The sequence below is a fragment of the Mustela lutreola genome, chromosome 3, assembly GCF_030435805.1.
Source record: "Mustela lutreola isolate mMusLut2 chromosome 3, mMusLut2.pri, whole genome shotgun sequence".
NCBI classification, from domain to species: Eukaryota; Metazoa; Chordata; class Mammalia; order Carnivora; family Mustelidae; genus Mustela; species Mustela lutreola.
The window spans coordinates 100,246,190-100,263,766 of record NC_081292.1 but is presented as its reverse complement, the minus strand read 5'-3'; the positions used below and the strand labels follow the sequence as shown (position 1 = coordinate 100,263,766).

Genomic DNA, 17,577 nt, shown 5'->3' with positions numbered 1-17,577 from the left:
TTGAAGTCACCAGCTCCTAATGAAGGAGGATCCTCCCAGCCCCTTCTGCAACTCTGCTCTATAGAAACCACGAATCCTCCAGGACAACCAAAGTAAGAATGACAGTGTCATATCAGGCTTCTAGAGGAAGGAACCCCATGGCCTTGCCTCTAGGGTGGTTTCTGTGTAAGAACCTTGGCCCACCGTGCACTTATCATCTCCTTGGGGGAAGAGCTGTACCTCCTTCCTGGTCGCCTCCAGACATTCATACAGAGCAGGACACATCACAGTTCTTTTTTTTCTTCTTCTTTTTCTTTCTTTCTTTTTTTTTTTTTTTTTTTTTTTAGATTTTATCTGTTTATTTGACAGGCAGAGATCACAAGTAGGCAGAGAGGCAGGCAGAGAGAGAGGAGGAAGCAGGCTCCCTGCTGAGCAGAGAACCCGATGCAGGGGATGCAGGGTTCCCAGGACCCTGGGATCATGACCCAAGCTGAAAGTGGAGGCTTTAACCCACTGAGCCCCCAGGGGCCCCCAGAGCAGGACACATCGAGGATAGGAGATAAACGCTGGAGGCTGACAGGCTGGTGGCCAGGACCTCTGCCACCCTGAGACTTGAACAAAGTGTTTCCTTGAGCAAGACTCAATGTCCCTCTTTGTCACTGTGTGTTGACCTTGGCTGGCTGGGACAGGGAATCTCCCCCAGCCCTCCCGCCGCAGCCGGAGTCCTCATCTATAATCAGGGTTGTTAGAAAGGCTGCTTTCTTGCTTGTTAATTATCCTTTCTAATTATGCTGAGAAGGGCCCTTCCTCAGTGATTTGCTCTTCCGCAGCCAGAGCTGGGCCTGGGATGCTGCTGGCAGCAGCCTGCCCTGTCTGCCAACAGGCTCACAGGGGCCCCTCTTAGGAGCCCCAGCCTGAGAGCAGGCCAGGAAGGCTGTCTTGACTGCCTTGCCCCTCTCTGACCTCGTGGACCATAAATGGCTTCTGAATGGGGCTTTTCTTATAGGGAGATGTCTCTCAATTCCTCAGCAGTCCTGCCTCAAAACCTCTTCCTTCGCTCCTGACATTGGTGGTCAGGCCGCCCAGAGGCCCTCCTCCTGCCTCCTCTACAAATTCCCCCACGTGCCCTCATCGCTTCCTTCAGTGCCCCTCAGCCTCAACCTCTCCCCTGAGCTCCAGGCTCCTCAGCGAGGCCCTGAACCCCCACAGGCCTCTTCAGCCGACCCCCTCCTCTTGCCCAGGCTTCCTCCTCTTCCACTTGTTTCTCCCTGTGTGGGCTGGCACCTGCCTGTTTCCGCTCCCAGAGACGCCTATCACCTTGACAGGCTCAGCAGAGACTCCTCCTCCCATGGGAAGCCAGGGTGCTAGCTCCTTTTGTCTCCAGAGCCTTGAAGACACAGTCACAATAGGACCTCCTATGGTCCTTTCTTGCCTGCTCGGCTGTGAGTGCATCAGAGGTAGGAACCACACTTCTCTGTAATCTCTGTAATCTCAGGGACTGTGTGGGAGATGGCTGGTGAGTGAGTGAATGAATGAATGAATGAATGAGCAAGTGAATGAATGCTCAGGAGACTGGATCTATACAGACTCAGGTGTATCCTCAACCACACAGGCTGAGGAAGACAACACACTGTCTACACCATCTCCCGTAGTGGGACAAATTCTGGAGTGAGGCCTGCTGGAACATGGAGGAACACCCCCACATGAGTTATATTTCCTGATCACATACTGACCCTCTTGAGGTGAGTAATGCAAGGGTCTACCCAGTATCACACACATGCTTGCACTCCCAAACACACACACACACACACACACACACACACACACACACACACACCTACTGGTAGCCTCCATCCAGTCACATTCCCTGGTCTCGTAGCCCCTTCTGAAAGACACCATGTAGTGCACACTCACTGGTTTGAGCTCCTAGAAACCATCCTCTATCTCCTTGGAAGCCATGCCCAAATTTGTGTTCAGGTGTACACCCTCTTTCACTCAGCTCAGCCCCACCTCTGGCTCAAGGCCTTGTAACTTCAGGGGCTGATCAGAGGCCCCACCACCAGCCACAGAAACAGACTCAGCACTGGGGACTCAGGCCAATGAGACAAAACTTTGCTGAGGGGCTTCTGGAAAGGAAGACTCGTGTACCTCTGTGGAGGTCTCTTCTGCACAGTGCAAGTGACAGACATCAAACCTGAAACTTTGAGAACCCCGTCCAAAGATGAAGCCAACCCCAGGCAACAGGGGACCCAAGAGCATCACAGAAAGCCTAAGCTATAGCCTGAGTGCCCACTTACTTCAGATGCCCAGAATGCCCAGCCAAGGCTTGCTGAGCAAATGAACCCAAAGTTTGGTCACAGTGTCTCCATTCAGACCTGGTCTTTGGGAATGGGTGACACTAGGGGTGTGAATACTTAAATTCCCAGAGGCAAAAACCACAGGTGATGTCAGGGCTGGTGGGACCAAGAGAAGCAATGCCAGTGTGTTCTCCAAATACAACCAAGGATGAGGAACAAGAGGCCCGCCAGAGCCGACCAGTGTCTGAGTCGCTGTGGAAGAGCTTGGGAGCTGGCAGGAGGGAGGGGAGACCAGGGGGACTTCCCAGGGATGGTCACTGTTTGTGCAGAGTCTGTGGCCTTGGGCAAGGAGAGGGACCATTAGCCATGACAAGGTATGTGCTGTTCACCTCTAAATTTTGAATGTCTCTCAGACAGACACAAACCTGGTAGTGTCCCAGCTCCCAGACACTCGGCTGCAGGCCAACTGCCTACCATTTGGGCAGGGGTACCGCACCCAGGCTCCCTCTCTCTGGGAGCAATCTGTGCAGGGTCAGCTTCCTCCACCGCCTACACAGAGCTCCCTGCAGGCGCCACCCCTGGGAGACGGAGCAGGGCTTTTCCTGCTGAACACAGCCCCGCCGCAAGGGGCAGGACCTCCTTGAGGGTCAAGGGATGAAGCTCAAAGCCACCATTTGATACATCCATGAATCTCATACTGAGACAAACCTAAGGCAAATGTTTTTCCTGCACGATGTGTTTAAATTTCTCACCATGAAATAAAAGGGAAGATTCTCATGGCACACCCCCCATCCCAAGTTCTGAAGCACAGTGGAGGGGACCAAGCCTGAACTTCAAGCCCACCTCTGCCAGCATGCGTGGTCAACGTGGGAGGAATGGACAAATGAATGAAGAGCTAAAGCTTCTGAAGCAGGGGTAACTGGAAATGAGCTCAGTGCCTGCACCCGCGCCCCCGGCGCCACCGTGCTCACGGAAACCATGGTGGGCAGAGCCAACAAGGTCAGCCACAGACAAGGGAAGGCCACAGCAGTGATCATCGCCCCGAAGCAAAGCTCAGGGGTTTATATAAGACTCTGACGTTCATCTCCTTCACTGGCTTTTCTCCACTCTTCAAAGTTATGTAGGGAGACGTCCCTTCCACCTGTTAGTTCGGCAGGTCCCCGGGCCCAGGAGCACAGCTCTGGACCCAGGCCACCACGGTGTGTGTCACAGGCTTGTTCACAGCGTGTCTTTGAGCAGCTGAAGAGCTGGGCCGCGTGCAGTGGGGACCTTCGTGCTGGAAAGCGAGGCAGTGGTATAAAGAGGGAGAAGCTGTCCCAGCTGTGCTAGTCCCTCCTGGCACCAGGCTCGGGCCTTTCCCATGCCCCTGAGGCCAACTGTGAAGATTCACAATCCTGTCCCACTACTCACCAGCCAGCCACCCACCCTCCTTGGGCCTCCACTTCCACATCTGCGAAATGGAGTCCTGGCACCTGAGCCCACAGTTCTCACACATATTAAATAATGTCACTTACAGCGGCACCTAGCTGGCTCTTCAAGCTCCTTCCCTGCCTGTCTCTTGGCCCCCAACACCTACACCCTAACCGACCACCAGGCTAACGGCCAGGGGGCAGGGGTTGAAGCATTCAGTGGGGCCCAGAGCAACTCCATAGGCGATGGCGAGCACACCGCAGCTGGTGGGGCAGCTGGGAGAATGGAGGCTCTTGACCAGCAGCACCCGCCTGGGTAAAGGGTCAGTGGGGCGGACTGCCTCGGTAGAAAACCCACTGATAATCACGGTGTGGCCGCACTGCAGACAGGAAGGGAGTGAGGACAAATAAATGAACACAAGTTTTCTGCGTGTCTTTGTCAGTTGGTTTCATTTTGTTTGGAACACTAAAGATTTATTTTCAAACAGCACACAGACGGTCTGCAGGGCAGGGCCAGGCCAGGCCGATGTCTGGGCCCTGAGGTCTCTGGAGAGACCCAACCCCACCCACAGCAGCTGCCAGGAAAAAGAGGACCCTTGCCCGGGCTGCTCAGCCGAAGCTTCAGGCAAGCGTGGTGGCTCAGCAGCCCCCAGGCCCCGCCCTGCGGCCAGGCACACATGCGGGCACAGTGTGGGGGCGGGAGAGACCGGGGTGGCTGGGAACCTAACTAGGGGAACACAGCAGCTTCAGGAACACTGGTGATTCCACTGGACTTGCCGAAAACAGGCTCTTTGGAAAACAACCTAATCTTTGGGAGAACACCTCTTGACTTAGGTCTCTCCTCTCAATTTCCCTTTTCTTTTCAAAAGTTTAAAAACAAAATCAGGAAAAAAAAAAAAAAAAGCCCACACATTTTTCGGGAAAAGGTGTTCACACGCCCAGAGAGCTGCACCAGCTGCTGCCCTCACTGAACCCGCTCGGTGAAGTTCTCCGGAAAGACGCCCCGGCATTTCTCCAGCTCCTTGTGCTGGTTCCAGTCACTCTCCTTCACGCCCATGAGCCAGCCTTCATCCTGAGAGTGAAGCGGAGCACCCAGGTCACACAGGGAAGGGGACAGAGGGCACTCAAACCCTGCAGGGCATGGGTCACACTGGAGACCTGCTGGGAGAATATCCCCTCATTCTTGCTGATCATTTCCTCTAGCCTATCACACCCACCTGAAAGAATGCCTCCTCCAGGCAGCATTCCCTGCTACCCCAGACTCAAACCAGCTCAGGCTAGGAGCCATCTGCCTTTCATTTAGCAGGTGGATTTAACTCTGGCATTTGGGCGAGTCCTCCTCTCTCTAGAAAGGCAGCCTAACTGCTGCACTGGTCTGAATGTATCTGAACACCCTCAATCCCAGGCCAGGAGCTTCCCACTGTCTGGTGCCAACAGAGCACATCAGCTGCTCTTCCAGACTTCTACAGACCCAGAAATTTCTGGTGAGCATTGACCAGTTAAAGTTTCTCAAGTGACTCAAGGCCACCCCCTCAAGCCCTTTACCACACACCTGGCCTTTGCTTTCAAAGACCCCCTCACAGGGATCACCTGCCCAAGCCCTGACAAGGTCCCTAGCCCCAGACTCTGACCCCTGGGCCCACAGGAGCCATACATCCTGCCCAAGGTGGAGGCCATCACTGACCCCACTAAGCCTGGGATCTCCCTCGGTCTTCGTTATGTCATGGCCTACCTGTCACAGAGCCTATGTATGTTCTCTGACCCATGTCCACCCACCCACATGACTCCCACTGCAAGCTGGGGGCCAGGATTCTGCTTCTTAAAATCCCACCCAGTCCAGGGCTAGCCCTGGGAGGACATGAGTGGAGAGCCGGGAGTTGAGGGGAATTGGCAGGTTTAGCACTGGGCACAGGAAATCCTTATTAAACCTCCTAGCCCTTGTGGCCTCAGTCGATACCTATTACACTCGAGTCTCAGCACCCACAGTGAGCTCCTGCTAAGAACCCACAGTTACCCAAAGCAAGGAGCCTGTGGGAATTTAGGAGGGCAGTCCCTACTCTGTGCCAGCCCCAGCCTCCACTAGGAGCTCACTCTGAGATCGACTAACGAGGAGAAGCCACCGCAGGGAAAGGTATCTGGCCTGGGAAGCAGCTGGGGGCACAGCTGGGGGTGTTTGGGGGTTCTGCGGGAAACCACACACTGTCCCTGTGGGCAGGGGGCAAGGCCAGCCTGGAAGAGGCAGCCCAGCATGAGGCTGACGAGAGGACACCTCACCGGCTCGCTGCTGGGCCAAAGGTTTCATGGAGAGGTGGCCAGGGATCCTGTCCTAGGAGGGGAAGGAGACTTTAAGGGTCGGGGAGGAGGAGGGGAGAAAGACAACTTGATGCAAAAACCTGAGAGAAAGGCAGAGCCAAGGGAGGAAGCCAGAAGGAAAGCTGACAGCCCGAGGAAATGGACAGAGGGGACATGAAGACCCAGGGAAATGTGACAGCACGGGAGGAGACACCAAAGGGAAGGGAGAGACAAGGGAGAGAGGTGAAGGGAGGGGGAAATGAGCGAGGGGAGAAGAGAAAAAGAAAGAGGGGGGGGGTGGTGAGCAGCTGCACACTGATGGGTCTCTGCTGCCCCCTGCTGGCCACTCCTGCCCCTTACCTGCTCCTCAGGGTTCTGGAAGGGGATCACCAGCACCACGTCACCAGCCTTGAGCTGCAGCTCATCCGTGTCGGTGGCCACATAGTCATGCTGGGCCTGCACCTGCAGAGGTTGGGGGAGAGCTCAACACCCCATCCTCCGAGGCCTCTGGTCCCACCTGCAACCTAGCTCAGAGCACCAGTCCTTGTGGCGGCTTCAGTGTGCCCTGGAAACATGGTGACTGGAAGCAAGGGAAAGCAAAAGGACCAGGGCTCAAGATGCCACCTCGCAGACTGGGTAGCAGGGGTAGTGGGGGCAGGGGAACTTTGGGCAAACCCATGTAGCGTCCTAGCTCAGTGCCCTCGTCTATAAAAGGGCACTGTTGGGTCAGATGATGGCAGAGGCTGTGGGGTCAGCTGGCCAAGGCTTACCTTGAACATGAACCCCGGGGGCATGTCCAAGCGTCCTGCCCCGCTGCCACCCTCCACGGTGCCGTTCACAGTTGCTGAGAAGGTCTCTACCACCACCGCAGGGAGAGAGCTCTGGGGAGAGGAAGCACAGTCAGCATGGGCAGGAAGCTGGTCCCAAGAGGGCAGGGGCCACAGGGGCAAGGGAAAGGGAGGGTCCCTGTGACTGATGCCAGACTGGTCTGCCTCCGGGTTCCTCGATAGGAACTGTAACCTGGACCAGCACAGAGCAAGGAGCATAGGCAAGACACAGGGCTGGGGAGCCACGAACGGGAGGGCAGGTGGACAGCAGAAAAGAAAAGACAGGGCCTTGGCCCCTGTCATCTTACGGAGGCCGCTTCACTTGCTGCTGTCTCCCCGGGCTCCTGGGCTCCAGCCGCAGGTTGGGTCCCACCCGCCACCTCCGAGGCCTCTGCTGGCTGCAATATAAATGCCGGCATGGGGTCAGACACAGGACAGACACTGTAACCAGGACAAGGAAGGGGGGCATGGAGGGCAGTACCCCAAGTGGTATCTAGAGCTCGCCAGTGCTGCTGTGTGGTACAGGGAGCCACTGGAGGAAAGGCCAGCTTCCTGCCCTGGGAAACAGCTGGAGAAGCAGCTAGAGAAGGTGCTGGCAGCACAGAGATGCCAACTGACCTGCCACATAAGCCCTTGGGTGCCACCAAGACCCTCCCTCACAGGCCCTGCTCTCTACGCCCAAGACCTGGCCAACTCTCAGCTTCTTCCCACCTGCCTGGCCTGGTGGTTGAGCCAGTAGACCCCACACTTGGGGACAACAGTAAGCACCTGTCCCAGCCCCAACAACCCAGGGCAGGCCAAGCAAACCCCAAGAAGGGGGCAGCACAGAGCTGGGCACCATGGTGGGGGCCCAGCCAAGACAGAGTGGACACTGCCCAGCCTCAGTCAGGCTGACCTGGGTCAACACTCACACTCAGCCAGTTCCAAGCTCTGGGAACAATCACTCAAGCTTCCTAGCCCCCACCTTCCTCGTCTGTAAAAGGAGGAAATGTCTAGGTTAGGGAGAAAATTAAATGAGAAAATTCTGGAAAGTGCCTGCCATAGGTCAGTAGATGCTCTGACCACACCTCCCTCCATCTGCGGGAGGACTAAGTTGGGAGGCTGGGGTTGGCAAGGAGAAGAAGGGCTCATCTGGCCTGAATCACTGCAACCAGGAGTGACCACCCCCATCCTGGGGCCTCCTGGCCCATGGCCCTGGCCTCACCCTCAGGCCCAGAGGCCTTGTCCATCCTGTGCCCCCTCCTTGGGGCTCTTCCTCACTGCTACACCCCCAGAGACTGGGGACAGGTGGAGGCTGGCAGGTGGACACTTACTTGGGCAGGCCCCGGCTCGGCTGTCTGGCTGGGCCAGGCCACAGCAAAGGTGCCCTCGGCAGCGCTGGGCTCCCTGGAAGGCAGGCTGCCAGCTGGACTCTCTGTGGGCTAGTGATGGGCCACCAGGGAGAATAGGGTGGTGGGGGGAGGGGGGACACCAGGGAGGAGAGGTTTTGGGCAAGGGCACGAGACAAGAGAAGAGAGTCGTGAGCAGCCCAGTGTTGGCAGAAGGGAGACTGGGTACCTGTGGCAGGCAGCCTGGCCCAGCAGGGGACAGACATGGAACCCGTAAAGAGAAAACCACACCCACTTCCTTGCTCCCAGCACTGCCAAGGGGACGAGCAGGTGCAAACAAGCCGCACACAGTTCAGCACCCGCCAAAACCCACTTATCAAGGTGGCTGCCCACACCAGGCTTTCTCTGGCCTCCCCCAGAGTCAGGTTATGTGGTGCCTTGGAGCTGGCGAGAGACTGTGCTACCAGCATTTCCACACCCGCTGCCCCTGATCCTGCAGAAGCCGCACTGTGTTTGCTAATGATGTCCCATGCCCTCCCTGAGTCGCATGCCCGAGCCACCCAGTGATGATGACGCCCACCCAACAGACCTGCTCACACGAGGACACCTGGCCTCACCCTGTTCATCCTGTATCTCAAGCCACCCTCCCTCTCCCCTCTGTCCCAGCAGCTACCTGATGCCACTGCCCTGTAGGGCCCCCACAGATAGACAATTCCTTAAGGACAAAGACCCTCCACCCCAAGGCCCCCCTCACAGGCCCCAGCCCAGCAGGAGGACAACACATCCCTCCCAGGCAACTGCTCACAGACCCTGACCCTCTTCTCCAGCTAAGCTGAGGAGCCCCTTCCCCAGCCAGCAGGGCTTGGCTGAGAGAAGCTTCTCCACAGACGGGAAGCCGTGGGACAGCTGGAGACAAGCAGTGGCTGCCCGCTCCCTGTGCGCACAAGCACTGGCCTGTGCGGGCATGTGCAGGCACCTGTGATAAGGCCAGGGCATGACCAGACACACATAGAGAGCAGCAGCCCCTCCCCCCGGGGTGGGCACAGAGCCAACACGCTTACCTCCCAGAGGTCCCATGGAATTGACTACACGCAGCAGAGGGAGAAGGAGAGAGTTAGTACAGAGGTTAGTCGGGGAGAGGGGGGAAGCTGTCCCCAGTGGCCCCCAACCCAGGTCCCTACAGCTCAGCAGGGACAGGGCAGCATGGAACCAGGCTCCTGGGTCTCCAGAGCGTTGAGTCCTGGATGCCAGCCAAGGGGCGGAGACCCCAGGCCAGCGAGCACCCAGACGTGGTTCTGCTGCAAGGAGAGGGGAAAGACGCTGACAGGGGCCCTAAGTTACCGAGTAAGTGTTCAGTTGACCCTCCTCTTGAGGGCCTTCTCCCTGACCTGTGTGTGCTCCTACCCTCCTCCTGCTCAAGGCTGAAGGAGATGACAAGAGCTGGGGGCCAGGGGAAGGGCAGTGAGTGTGAAGAGAGCCTGTTGACCCCACAACCCCAAAGGCCTGGCTCAGATGGGCACACATGGCCAGATCTGAGCCCATCACCCAGCGCCCCATAGACCCATGGGCCCACAGGTGCTGGTAGACTCAGACCAACCTGACCAGAGGGTGTGGGTGCCTTCACAGGGCTCGCCACAGGTGGGAGGGGGTCAAAGTCCAGGTCCAGCAGACTGGCCTGCTCCGAGAAAGGCCCCGGGGCCTCAAACTTGGCAGCAGTGGCAGAGGAGAAAGGCAGTTAGTGACCGGCTGGGAGCATTCCATGGGGTACACATGGCAGGTGCACACACTCACAGACACCTCCGCCTCACACACAAAGGAGCACAGCCTGTGCACAACCCTGGCATGAGCTCCTCGCACACAAAAACAGCACCCATCCCCACCTAGGACACCAGCAACAGACCCACCGGGGCAGCCATCCACCAGCACCAGCCCCAACTCTGTCCTGCAGGCCCAGACGGTCTCCCAGCCCCTGCTCCTCCTCTCTGCTCCCCACATCCTCGGGCTCTCCCAGCCTCCCCACCCCCACCCCAGAAGCAACACAGTCCACCACCCTGGGCTGGACAAGACCACACACACTCCCTCTAACTGAGAGGGGGCCCCTAGGACAGACCCTGGCCAACTGTTGCTACCCCTAGACAGACAGGTCATCTGCAGGGACACCCACCTGCCCATCGGCTCCTCAGAGTGAAGACAGGGCTGAGCCAGAGCACACTGACTAGGAGCCCAATCTTAAGTGTGGGTTCCCCAACACTAGCAGCACCTGTGCTCAAACTACAGGTCCTACCCCCAGCCACCCACAGAGACTCCTATTCAGGGGGCCTGAGTGCAGCCTAGGAATATGCTTGTAATAGGATACGGTGTTCACACTGAGAAGCTGGGCCAGACAACGGAGGGAGAGCTGCCCTTGAGGAGGTTAGGCTGGGTCAGGAGGGGCCTGCTCAAGGGCAGGGACACACAGGGTTGCCCTTTGGGGGTCAAGGAACACTTTGCCTGAGAGAAAAGGGCCCTGGCTTGGCCCTGGGTCCTCCTGCCCTACTTCATGCATGCCAGGAGGGCCAGCCCAGCTTTCCATGTCTACTCGGTCTTGATGGTGCCCAGTGCCGAGAGAAGCACCTTCCTGCCTGTGGCCACCTGAAGTCTTCCATCAACAAGGACCCAAGGTTTTGGTCCTAGGGAGACGGTCTCCCCAGAAAGACCTTCACACCTGAGTTGTGGCCTACCGGGAAAGATCCAAGACTCTCAATTCTGAGAATCCAAAGTACCAGCTGTCCCACAGCTCGGAGGATAAGGCATCCACTCTGGGCCAAGCCACAGACAGAGAGCCCAGGCCAAGTGGTCTCACTTCCTCAACATGGGTCCCGATCTTCAAGCCTCTGCCTTAGGCTCACCCCCAGCCACTAATTTTCCTTAGGTTAGTCCATATCTAATGGGCCAGGGCTGGGGCGGGTGGAGGGAGGGGGTGTCACTGCTCTGACCCCCAAACCCTGCCCTCTCTAAGCTAGAGAGTGCTCAAGACTCCATGAGTGCATGGTTTTAGGTGTCCTCCCACTTGCTGGTGGCAGCATTTCCCTCCCCCAGGTAGCCCCAGCACCAGCCCCTTGTCAGAAATCCATTAAGCCCACACAGCTGCCCTCTCGTGCTCCAAGGGGACAAGGCGCCAGGCCAAAGGCAGACCACATCCTCCTGCCCTACCTCCCAGCTGGCCAGCTTCCCCCTCATGGAGGATCAGAACTGTCCTTTGGTGTAGGGACACAGGCTACTCACCTGAGCCCTGCAGAGCAGCCCTGTTAGCACAGCCTAACAGCCCACCCCAGCCCCAGGCAACAGCACCCATGGTGTATGCATCCCCTCCCCCAGAACAAAGATCTGGCTCCCTGGAGTGGGCAGATAGGGTAGCAAGGCAGGCATGCAGTGAGCGTGAGAACAGAGAGGCCGACACACTCGGTACAGGCAGTCTGGCTCCAGGGCGGGCCCGTGGGTTCCTCACCTGTTAAATGGGGACAACAACCCCCTCCCGGAGTGTAGATGAAAACCCAACAAGTTCCCGTAGATAAAGGGCTGGCGCCATTCCCCACTGAGTGTTTACTAGCACTCTGCATCCTCCTGTCTCCGCCGAGCACAGTGCCAGGGTGAAGACCTACTCCGGCATTCCAGCAGCACACTGCCCGAGACGCTGTGCCACCAGATTTCCTCACGGCTCAGGAGCACCCCTGGACCAGCGCAGGCCATCTAGAGGGGAGCTCGCCTGCCTCCCAGGGCCCTGAGCCAGGGTGTCACCCACCTGCCCAGTAGCCACACTGTATTGAAAGTTCCTAGTCCTAACTTGGAGTCTTCCTGCTGGGGCTTAAGGCCCACTCTCCCCAGGCTCCTCTGAGCAGAGACCACTGTCCTCAATTGTCAACTGGCTCTCCCTCCATACTTACACTCTCTGGCCCTGCAGGTATCTGAGCTTGGGCAAGGGAGCCTTCGGGGGCAGAGCACAGAGGCCCTGGGCAGAGCAACTCTATGGCAGTGCTCCAGGGCAGGGGACCACAACCTAGGATTAGCCAGCCTGCACCACAAGTGAGGACCCTAGTGGGAAGGGCCTTGGCTGTAAGGCCTACAGACAAGACTCAGAGGGGTGAGCCCAGTGTGGCCTCTGCAAACTGATCTGACATGTGCAGCCCACTCCCGTGCCACCACAGTGACCTTCTGTCCATCTGGGCATGACATACCTTCTCAGGGCACTTATGAGCAGCAGCCCTGCTCTACAGTCCAAGCACCATCCCACCTCCAAAGCCAGTGAGCAGCTCTGGGAGCTAAAGTCTAAGTGCCTTGGCCAGATATACCAGGGTCTTCCCAACTGTGTTCTCGCTGCCTCCTCTTACTGCCATACTGCAGCACTCTGCAGACACACTGAACTTCCAGAAGTTTCTGAGCCCATGTCTTACCCCTCCTGGCCTATACACATGCTGCTTTCTCTAGGTAAAGCAATGAGTCTGCTTACAGCCACCTGGCAAATGTCACCCGCTCCAGGAAGCCTTCCCTGATTGCCCAAGTCCTCCCCCACCTCCCACTCTGCCCTTTGGCCATCACAACAGCCAGAAGGCTGACACGAAGCCACAAGGAAGCCACTACTGAGCTGACTAGCTCCACAAGAACCACCCACCTGTGTCCCCATAGGTGGCCACAGTACATGCTCAGAGATGGATGAGGGAGCATGGATGGAGGGATGGATGAATGAGCAAGGGGAAGGCTCTGGGCCAACCTCTAGGGCCAGATTCTGGCTCTTGAGGCAGAGGCGCAGGGCATGGGATGAAGGAAGAAGGCCATGCACATCCCGAGAGAGCAAGAGAGAGCTGGGCCGCGGTGGCCGCGGCTGACCTGGGAGGGGGTGGTCACGCTGATCTCAGGGACAAACGTGTCATCAAACAGGCTGAGGATCTGCTCCTGCTTGACCTCCTTGGACGGGGTGTGTTTGGGAGGCGGAGGGACTGGTGGCCCTTTCCGGAGCTGTGGGTCCGCGGGTGAGGGGCCGCACGGGGAGGCCCAGCGGAGCATGGGGGGCAGGGCGGGGCAGACAGACAGAGACAAAGCCACAGTTAGTCACACCCCAGGCTGTGGCCCCACCCAGGCAACTGAAGGAGACAAGAAGCCAGAGGAATCACTGCCGCCCAAGGCACAGACACCAGAATTACAGGACCCCCCCCAGAGGGAGATTGAGGCAAGAGGTCCAGAAACAATGTATAGAGAGAGAGGAAGAGAGGAGGGGATGATGGGGGAGGAAGTGAAAAGAGAGAGACAGGGAGAGGGCAGAAAGGAAAGGAGAGAAAAGGGAGAGCGTGCAAGCTACCTGGCCGCCACTAGAAAAAAACTGGGCTGACACCCAGCTGAGTGAGACACAGCAGAGAGGAGTAGATAAGACAGCCTCCCTCCCAGCCTGGGCTCTGTACCCTCCCTGGACCCTCCCTGCACCTCCTGCCCAAGGAGCTTTGACTTGCCTGTCCCCTGTGGCAGAGCGGGAGCCAGCGCCTGGCAGAGGGGGACCTCAGGCAGGGAAGGAAACCCCCCAAGCCTCGGTTTCCTCAGATGTTGAGCTGGGCTGGGCCTCACAGAGTGGTTATGAGGACTGAATGGATGAAAATGTAGAACGCACTGGCACAGTGTCAGGCCCAGAGCAAGTGCTATTCAAGTGTGGGCTCTTGTCACACTCTTAACGTGGTTATCCTAATCAGCTGCGGGGCGGGCGATGACCCACCACCAAGAGGGCTGCTGCCAGGAACTGATGGTAGGAGAAGGCTGACAGCTCAAACAGAGCTCCTGGCGAGCTCCTGGGGACATGGCTAAAACCTGGAGAAACTGGCAGGGGTGGGGGCCAGGCTAGGCTGGGCAGGGGCCTTCAGGAAGCTCATGGCAAGTCCCTTTGGCTACCGCACACCCCTGACTGAGCGTGAGCCCATTCCCTTGCTGACCCTGTAAAGGTCCTGCATGGCCCCACACCTAGAGAGAAGGAAGGTGAGGAGGAGGGAAAGCAGCCACCTCTACAGATCTCGGTGCCCTGGGGCTGAGGGCCCTGGGAGCCCTTAAGGAAAGGAGGAGGAGGAAGTCAGCAGTCCCAAGGGTTAGGGAGAAAGGGAAGGAGAGGATGCTGTGGGGGCTGAGGGAGAGACAGTCACAGGTGCTCCTGAGGGAAGGCAGGGCTCCCTCACTGAGGGGAGCCCAGGCCAGTGTTGGGGACGGAAGACTGGGAAGGAGGGGGACACCGGGAATGCAGAAGGAAGACGAGGAAGGGGAGGAGGAGACAGAGTGCCTACCTGAGATGGGGACTTGGGGAGGGATGCCCCGGCTGTGGCCGAGCTAGGCGGCTCAGGCTCGTGGTTGACTCTGATCTCTGGGGTGGCAGCCGGGGAGCCATCTGGCGGAGGCGAAGGGCTCTTGTTCCCTTTTGCAGGGGCGTTGTCACTGTGGAGGTAAGACCAGAGAGGAAGCTTACAAGGGAGGTCACCGCTTACAAGAGGCAATGTAGGAATCCATAGGTGTGCATGGGTTGGGATGTGTACCCCAGGGATCCCTATGTGAAAACATGTGTCCGTGTGGGCATGTGTGTCCACCAATGTGTGAAAAGGAGGGGGTATGTTTGTCCACACAGATTTGCTGTGAAAATGTAATGTCCACGTGTGCGTGAGTGTATGTTCCCATGCTTACATGGGAGAAATGCATGTGCACGCGTATCAGAGTGGGGGGAAGTGAAGGGGCGTGGGCACAGGGCCTGCCTCGGAGACAGTGACAGCCCCAGGCAGAACTCCAAGCTGGAGGTCTTCAGCCCCCAGGGAAACCACCTCACAGGCCGCTGCCAGGCTCCATGAGGGAGCCCTGCTCCACAGCACAAGAAAGCCAAACATCCTAGAGGCAAATGAGTCTCATCCCACATGTCACGCAGCAGCCCAGTGCCCAGCGTGGGCCCCACTCCTCAGCCAGCTCCCCAAGGCCTCGGCTGGCCTCCCTGCCTGTCCACCCACTCACACCAGGACACCAACCACTGCCCCGTTCCCAGGGTCCACACTGCCCACCACTCCACACCCACACTGCCATCACCATCTCCACACCTTTGCCCCCCCCCCCCAGGCCCTTTGGGGGAAAACAGAAGAAGCCAACCAGAGGCACTGCCAGAGTGGCTGCTGGGGATGAGAAGGGGAGGTCTCCCAGCCATATGTTCAGGATAGAACAGAGAACAAGGGCAAACGGTGTGCATCACCAGCGAGGGGGCAGAAAACAAAACGTGTATTTGTCCTTGCATTAGGAAGCTCTAGACCCGCCCTGATGCAGAAGAGCCACTGGCCACAGGCAGCTATTTGAATTCATATTCAAATTAAGTGAAATTAACAGTTCAGCACTCAGTGGCTCAGTGGCCCTGGCCGCATTTCAAGGGCTCACCAGCCTCTCGAGGTGCATATCTATCGTACAGGGCAGCTCTGGAAGGCTACAAAGAAGCTAGCGACCACATCACCTGGGGAGCAGGGGGCTAGATGATGGGACAGGTGACAGGTGTGAGGGACATCATCGTCTCGCCTCATCTCTCGTCAATTTGTGTTTCATGGGAATGTATTTGCCTCCTTAAAGCATGTATAGTAACACAGTACACACACACACACACACACACACACACACGCGCGCGCGCGCGCACACACACACACACTCACACGGGCGCACAATTTTTAAAAAACCCCGCCTGCTACCAGAGCCCTTCCCCTGAGGCTCACCAGGCCTCCTTTCTGGCTACATTCCCCCATTAACCTCCTGGTCTGGGCCACAGCCTGGTGGACACACTGTGGTACAGAGAGGAATAGACTCAGCTGAGCTCTGGCCATGTGCCCCCCTTGCTCCCACCCAACAGCCCCCAAGCCCTCTGCCCCCACAACACACAGAGGACACAGCGCAGCCTGCCGCCCTGCCGGCCCCCTCCCATAGCACCGCACACGGGAGGACAGGTTAGGGGTTAGTAGTACCCTCCGAGAAGGGCTCTAGGTGCATGCACGGGGCCGGATGGCCAGGGTGCTGGCCTCGGACACCCCCACAAGACAGCACTCGGTGCTGGTACCTGTTCTTCTTTCTGAGCAGCCGGGAGAGCAGTTTAGTTTTCTTTCTGTGGGAACGGACGGGACGCAGAGGCCTTCATTTCGGTCATGAATCATACCTGATTCAAGGCTGGCTGGCCTGTTCCCTTCCCTCATCAGCAAGCCCTGTGCTCAGAGGAGTGCCACAGAGGCAAGCCTCCCCTAATACTCAAAGACCATGAAGAGGGCCTGACCTTGCCCTCAGAACCCCATGGCCCGGTCCTGGGGACCCTACTGGCCTCGGCCTGCTTCCAGGTGTCCTGGGACAAGGCTGAAAAAATGAGCAAAAGGAGCAGCCCCAAAATAGAGCATGATAAGCTGGGGGAGACTACCAGCCACCCACTCGGCCTGTGATTCAGCACCCAGGGGCTCTAGGGGCCCACAGTGCCAGGAGGGAGCGGGTGGGGTGGGAGGGCCACTGGCCGGTGTGGGGGCTGTGAGAGGAGGCAACCAGGCACAAAATGGGCCACCGTGGTCAAGGAGGTTCGCAAAGTTCCCCATGCTCAGAGCAGCCTTCTCCCACAGGAAGCACGGATCCGGCCACCCAGGCCAGCTGCTGCTCGCCACCCTCCTCACCCATCCTGACCCTCCCACTGTGACTCAGAGGCCAGGCGGGAGCAGAGCAGGGACCTGGGAAATGGCCTTCTGGCCTTTATCCCCACCCCCTCCTGGCCCGGATGTAGTCCTTTGCCTCAGCCCCCCTCAGTCACACGCGTCTGGTCTTATTTTCCGGGAGAAGAGAGCAGCAACACCCACTACCTTCTCAGTCCTGGGGTATCTCCCAGCGACCTCAGGCACAGATATATTCACCAGTTTTACGGACAGGACAGTGAGGTTCGTCCATGCTCACCACACTGTGTTGCCACAGGTGCAAGCCAGAAAGGAAGGGAAAACCCCAGACTCGCTACTGTTTCCTCTGAGCCGCAGCAGGAGGGCAAGGCACTTCCCCCCTCCCTCATGGCTTCCCCTCAGGAAGCAGGAATCTCCTGGCCGCTGGAGGGGCTCTGAGAGGCGGGCTGGGCTGAGGACTGCAATAAGGATGCGTTTGTGGGTATGTAGAATCCCTCTCCAGGGACTCGCCCTTTCCCAGGAGCAGGAGAGGGGAAAGGTGGCGCTGCCTCCCAGCTCTAGGAGGAAGGCTCACCTCCCAGGTGGCTCTGCACCAGCACTGAATCATTTAGTTCCTGGGCCTCCCCTCCAGAGCCACACAGCATCACTGGCTACTCCGACTCCACCAGTGGGAGAGGCAGGCCCAGGCTCAGGGCATACACAGCCCAGGAGTGCTCTTTCCCAATGGGACACGCAGGAAGGACGTGGCATCAAGCCTCGCCCTGGTCCGGCAGGAATGAGCC

General features: G+C 58.0%; 1 protein-coding gene across 24 annotated transcripts in view; it reads right to left on the bottom strand.

The window, feature by feature from the left end:
• Positions 1–4,107: 4,107 nt before the first annotated feature.
• The window catches only part of BIN1 (bridging integrator 1), a 54,056-nt gene continuing 40,586 nt past the window's right edge, over positions 4,108–17,577 (bottom strand). For 4 of the 24 annotated variants that reach the window (XM_059166573.1, XM_059166568.1, XM_059166571.1 and 1 more), the window contains 10 exons: positions 16,210–16,254; positions 14,426–14,573; positions 12,996–13,124; positions 9,730–9,837; positions 9,194–9,217; positions 8,118–8,225; positions 7,113–7,202; positions 6,748–6,858; positions 6,338–6,439; positions 4,108–4,757 (listed from right to left, as the gene is read on the bottom strand). In XM_059166573.1, the coding sequence (XP_059022556.1) occupies positions 4,650–4,757; positions 6,338–6,439; positions 6,748–6,858; positions 7,113–7,202; positions 8,118–8,225; positions 9,194–9,217; positions 9,730–9,837; positions 12,996–13,124; positions 14,426–14,573; positions 16,210–16,254 (973 nt within the window). In that variant the 3' untranslated portion in view covers positions 4,108–4,649. The remainder of the gene's footprint in view (positions 4,758–6,337; positions 6,440–6,747; positions 6,859–7,112; positions 7,203–8,117; positions 8,226–9,193; positions 9,218–9,729; positions 9,838–12,995; positions 13,125–14,425; positions 14,574–16,209; positions 16,255–17,577) is intronic. The other 20 variants (XM_059166569.1, XM_059166576.1, XM_059166577.1 and 17 more) reach the window with 13 other exon arrangements.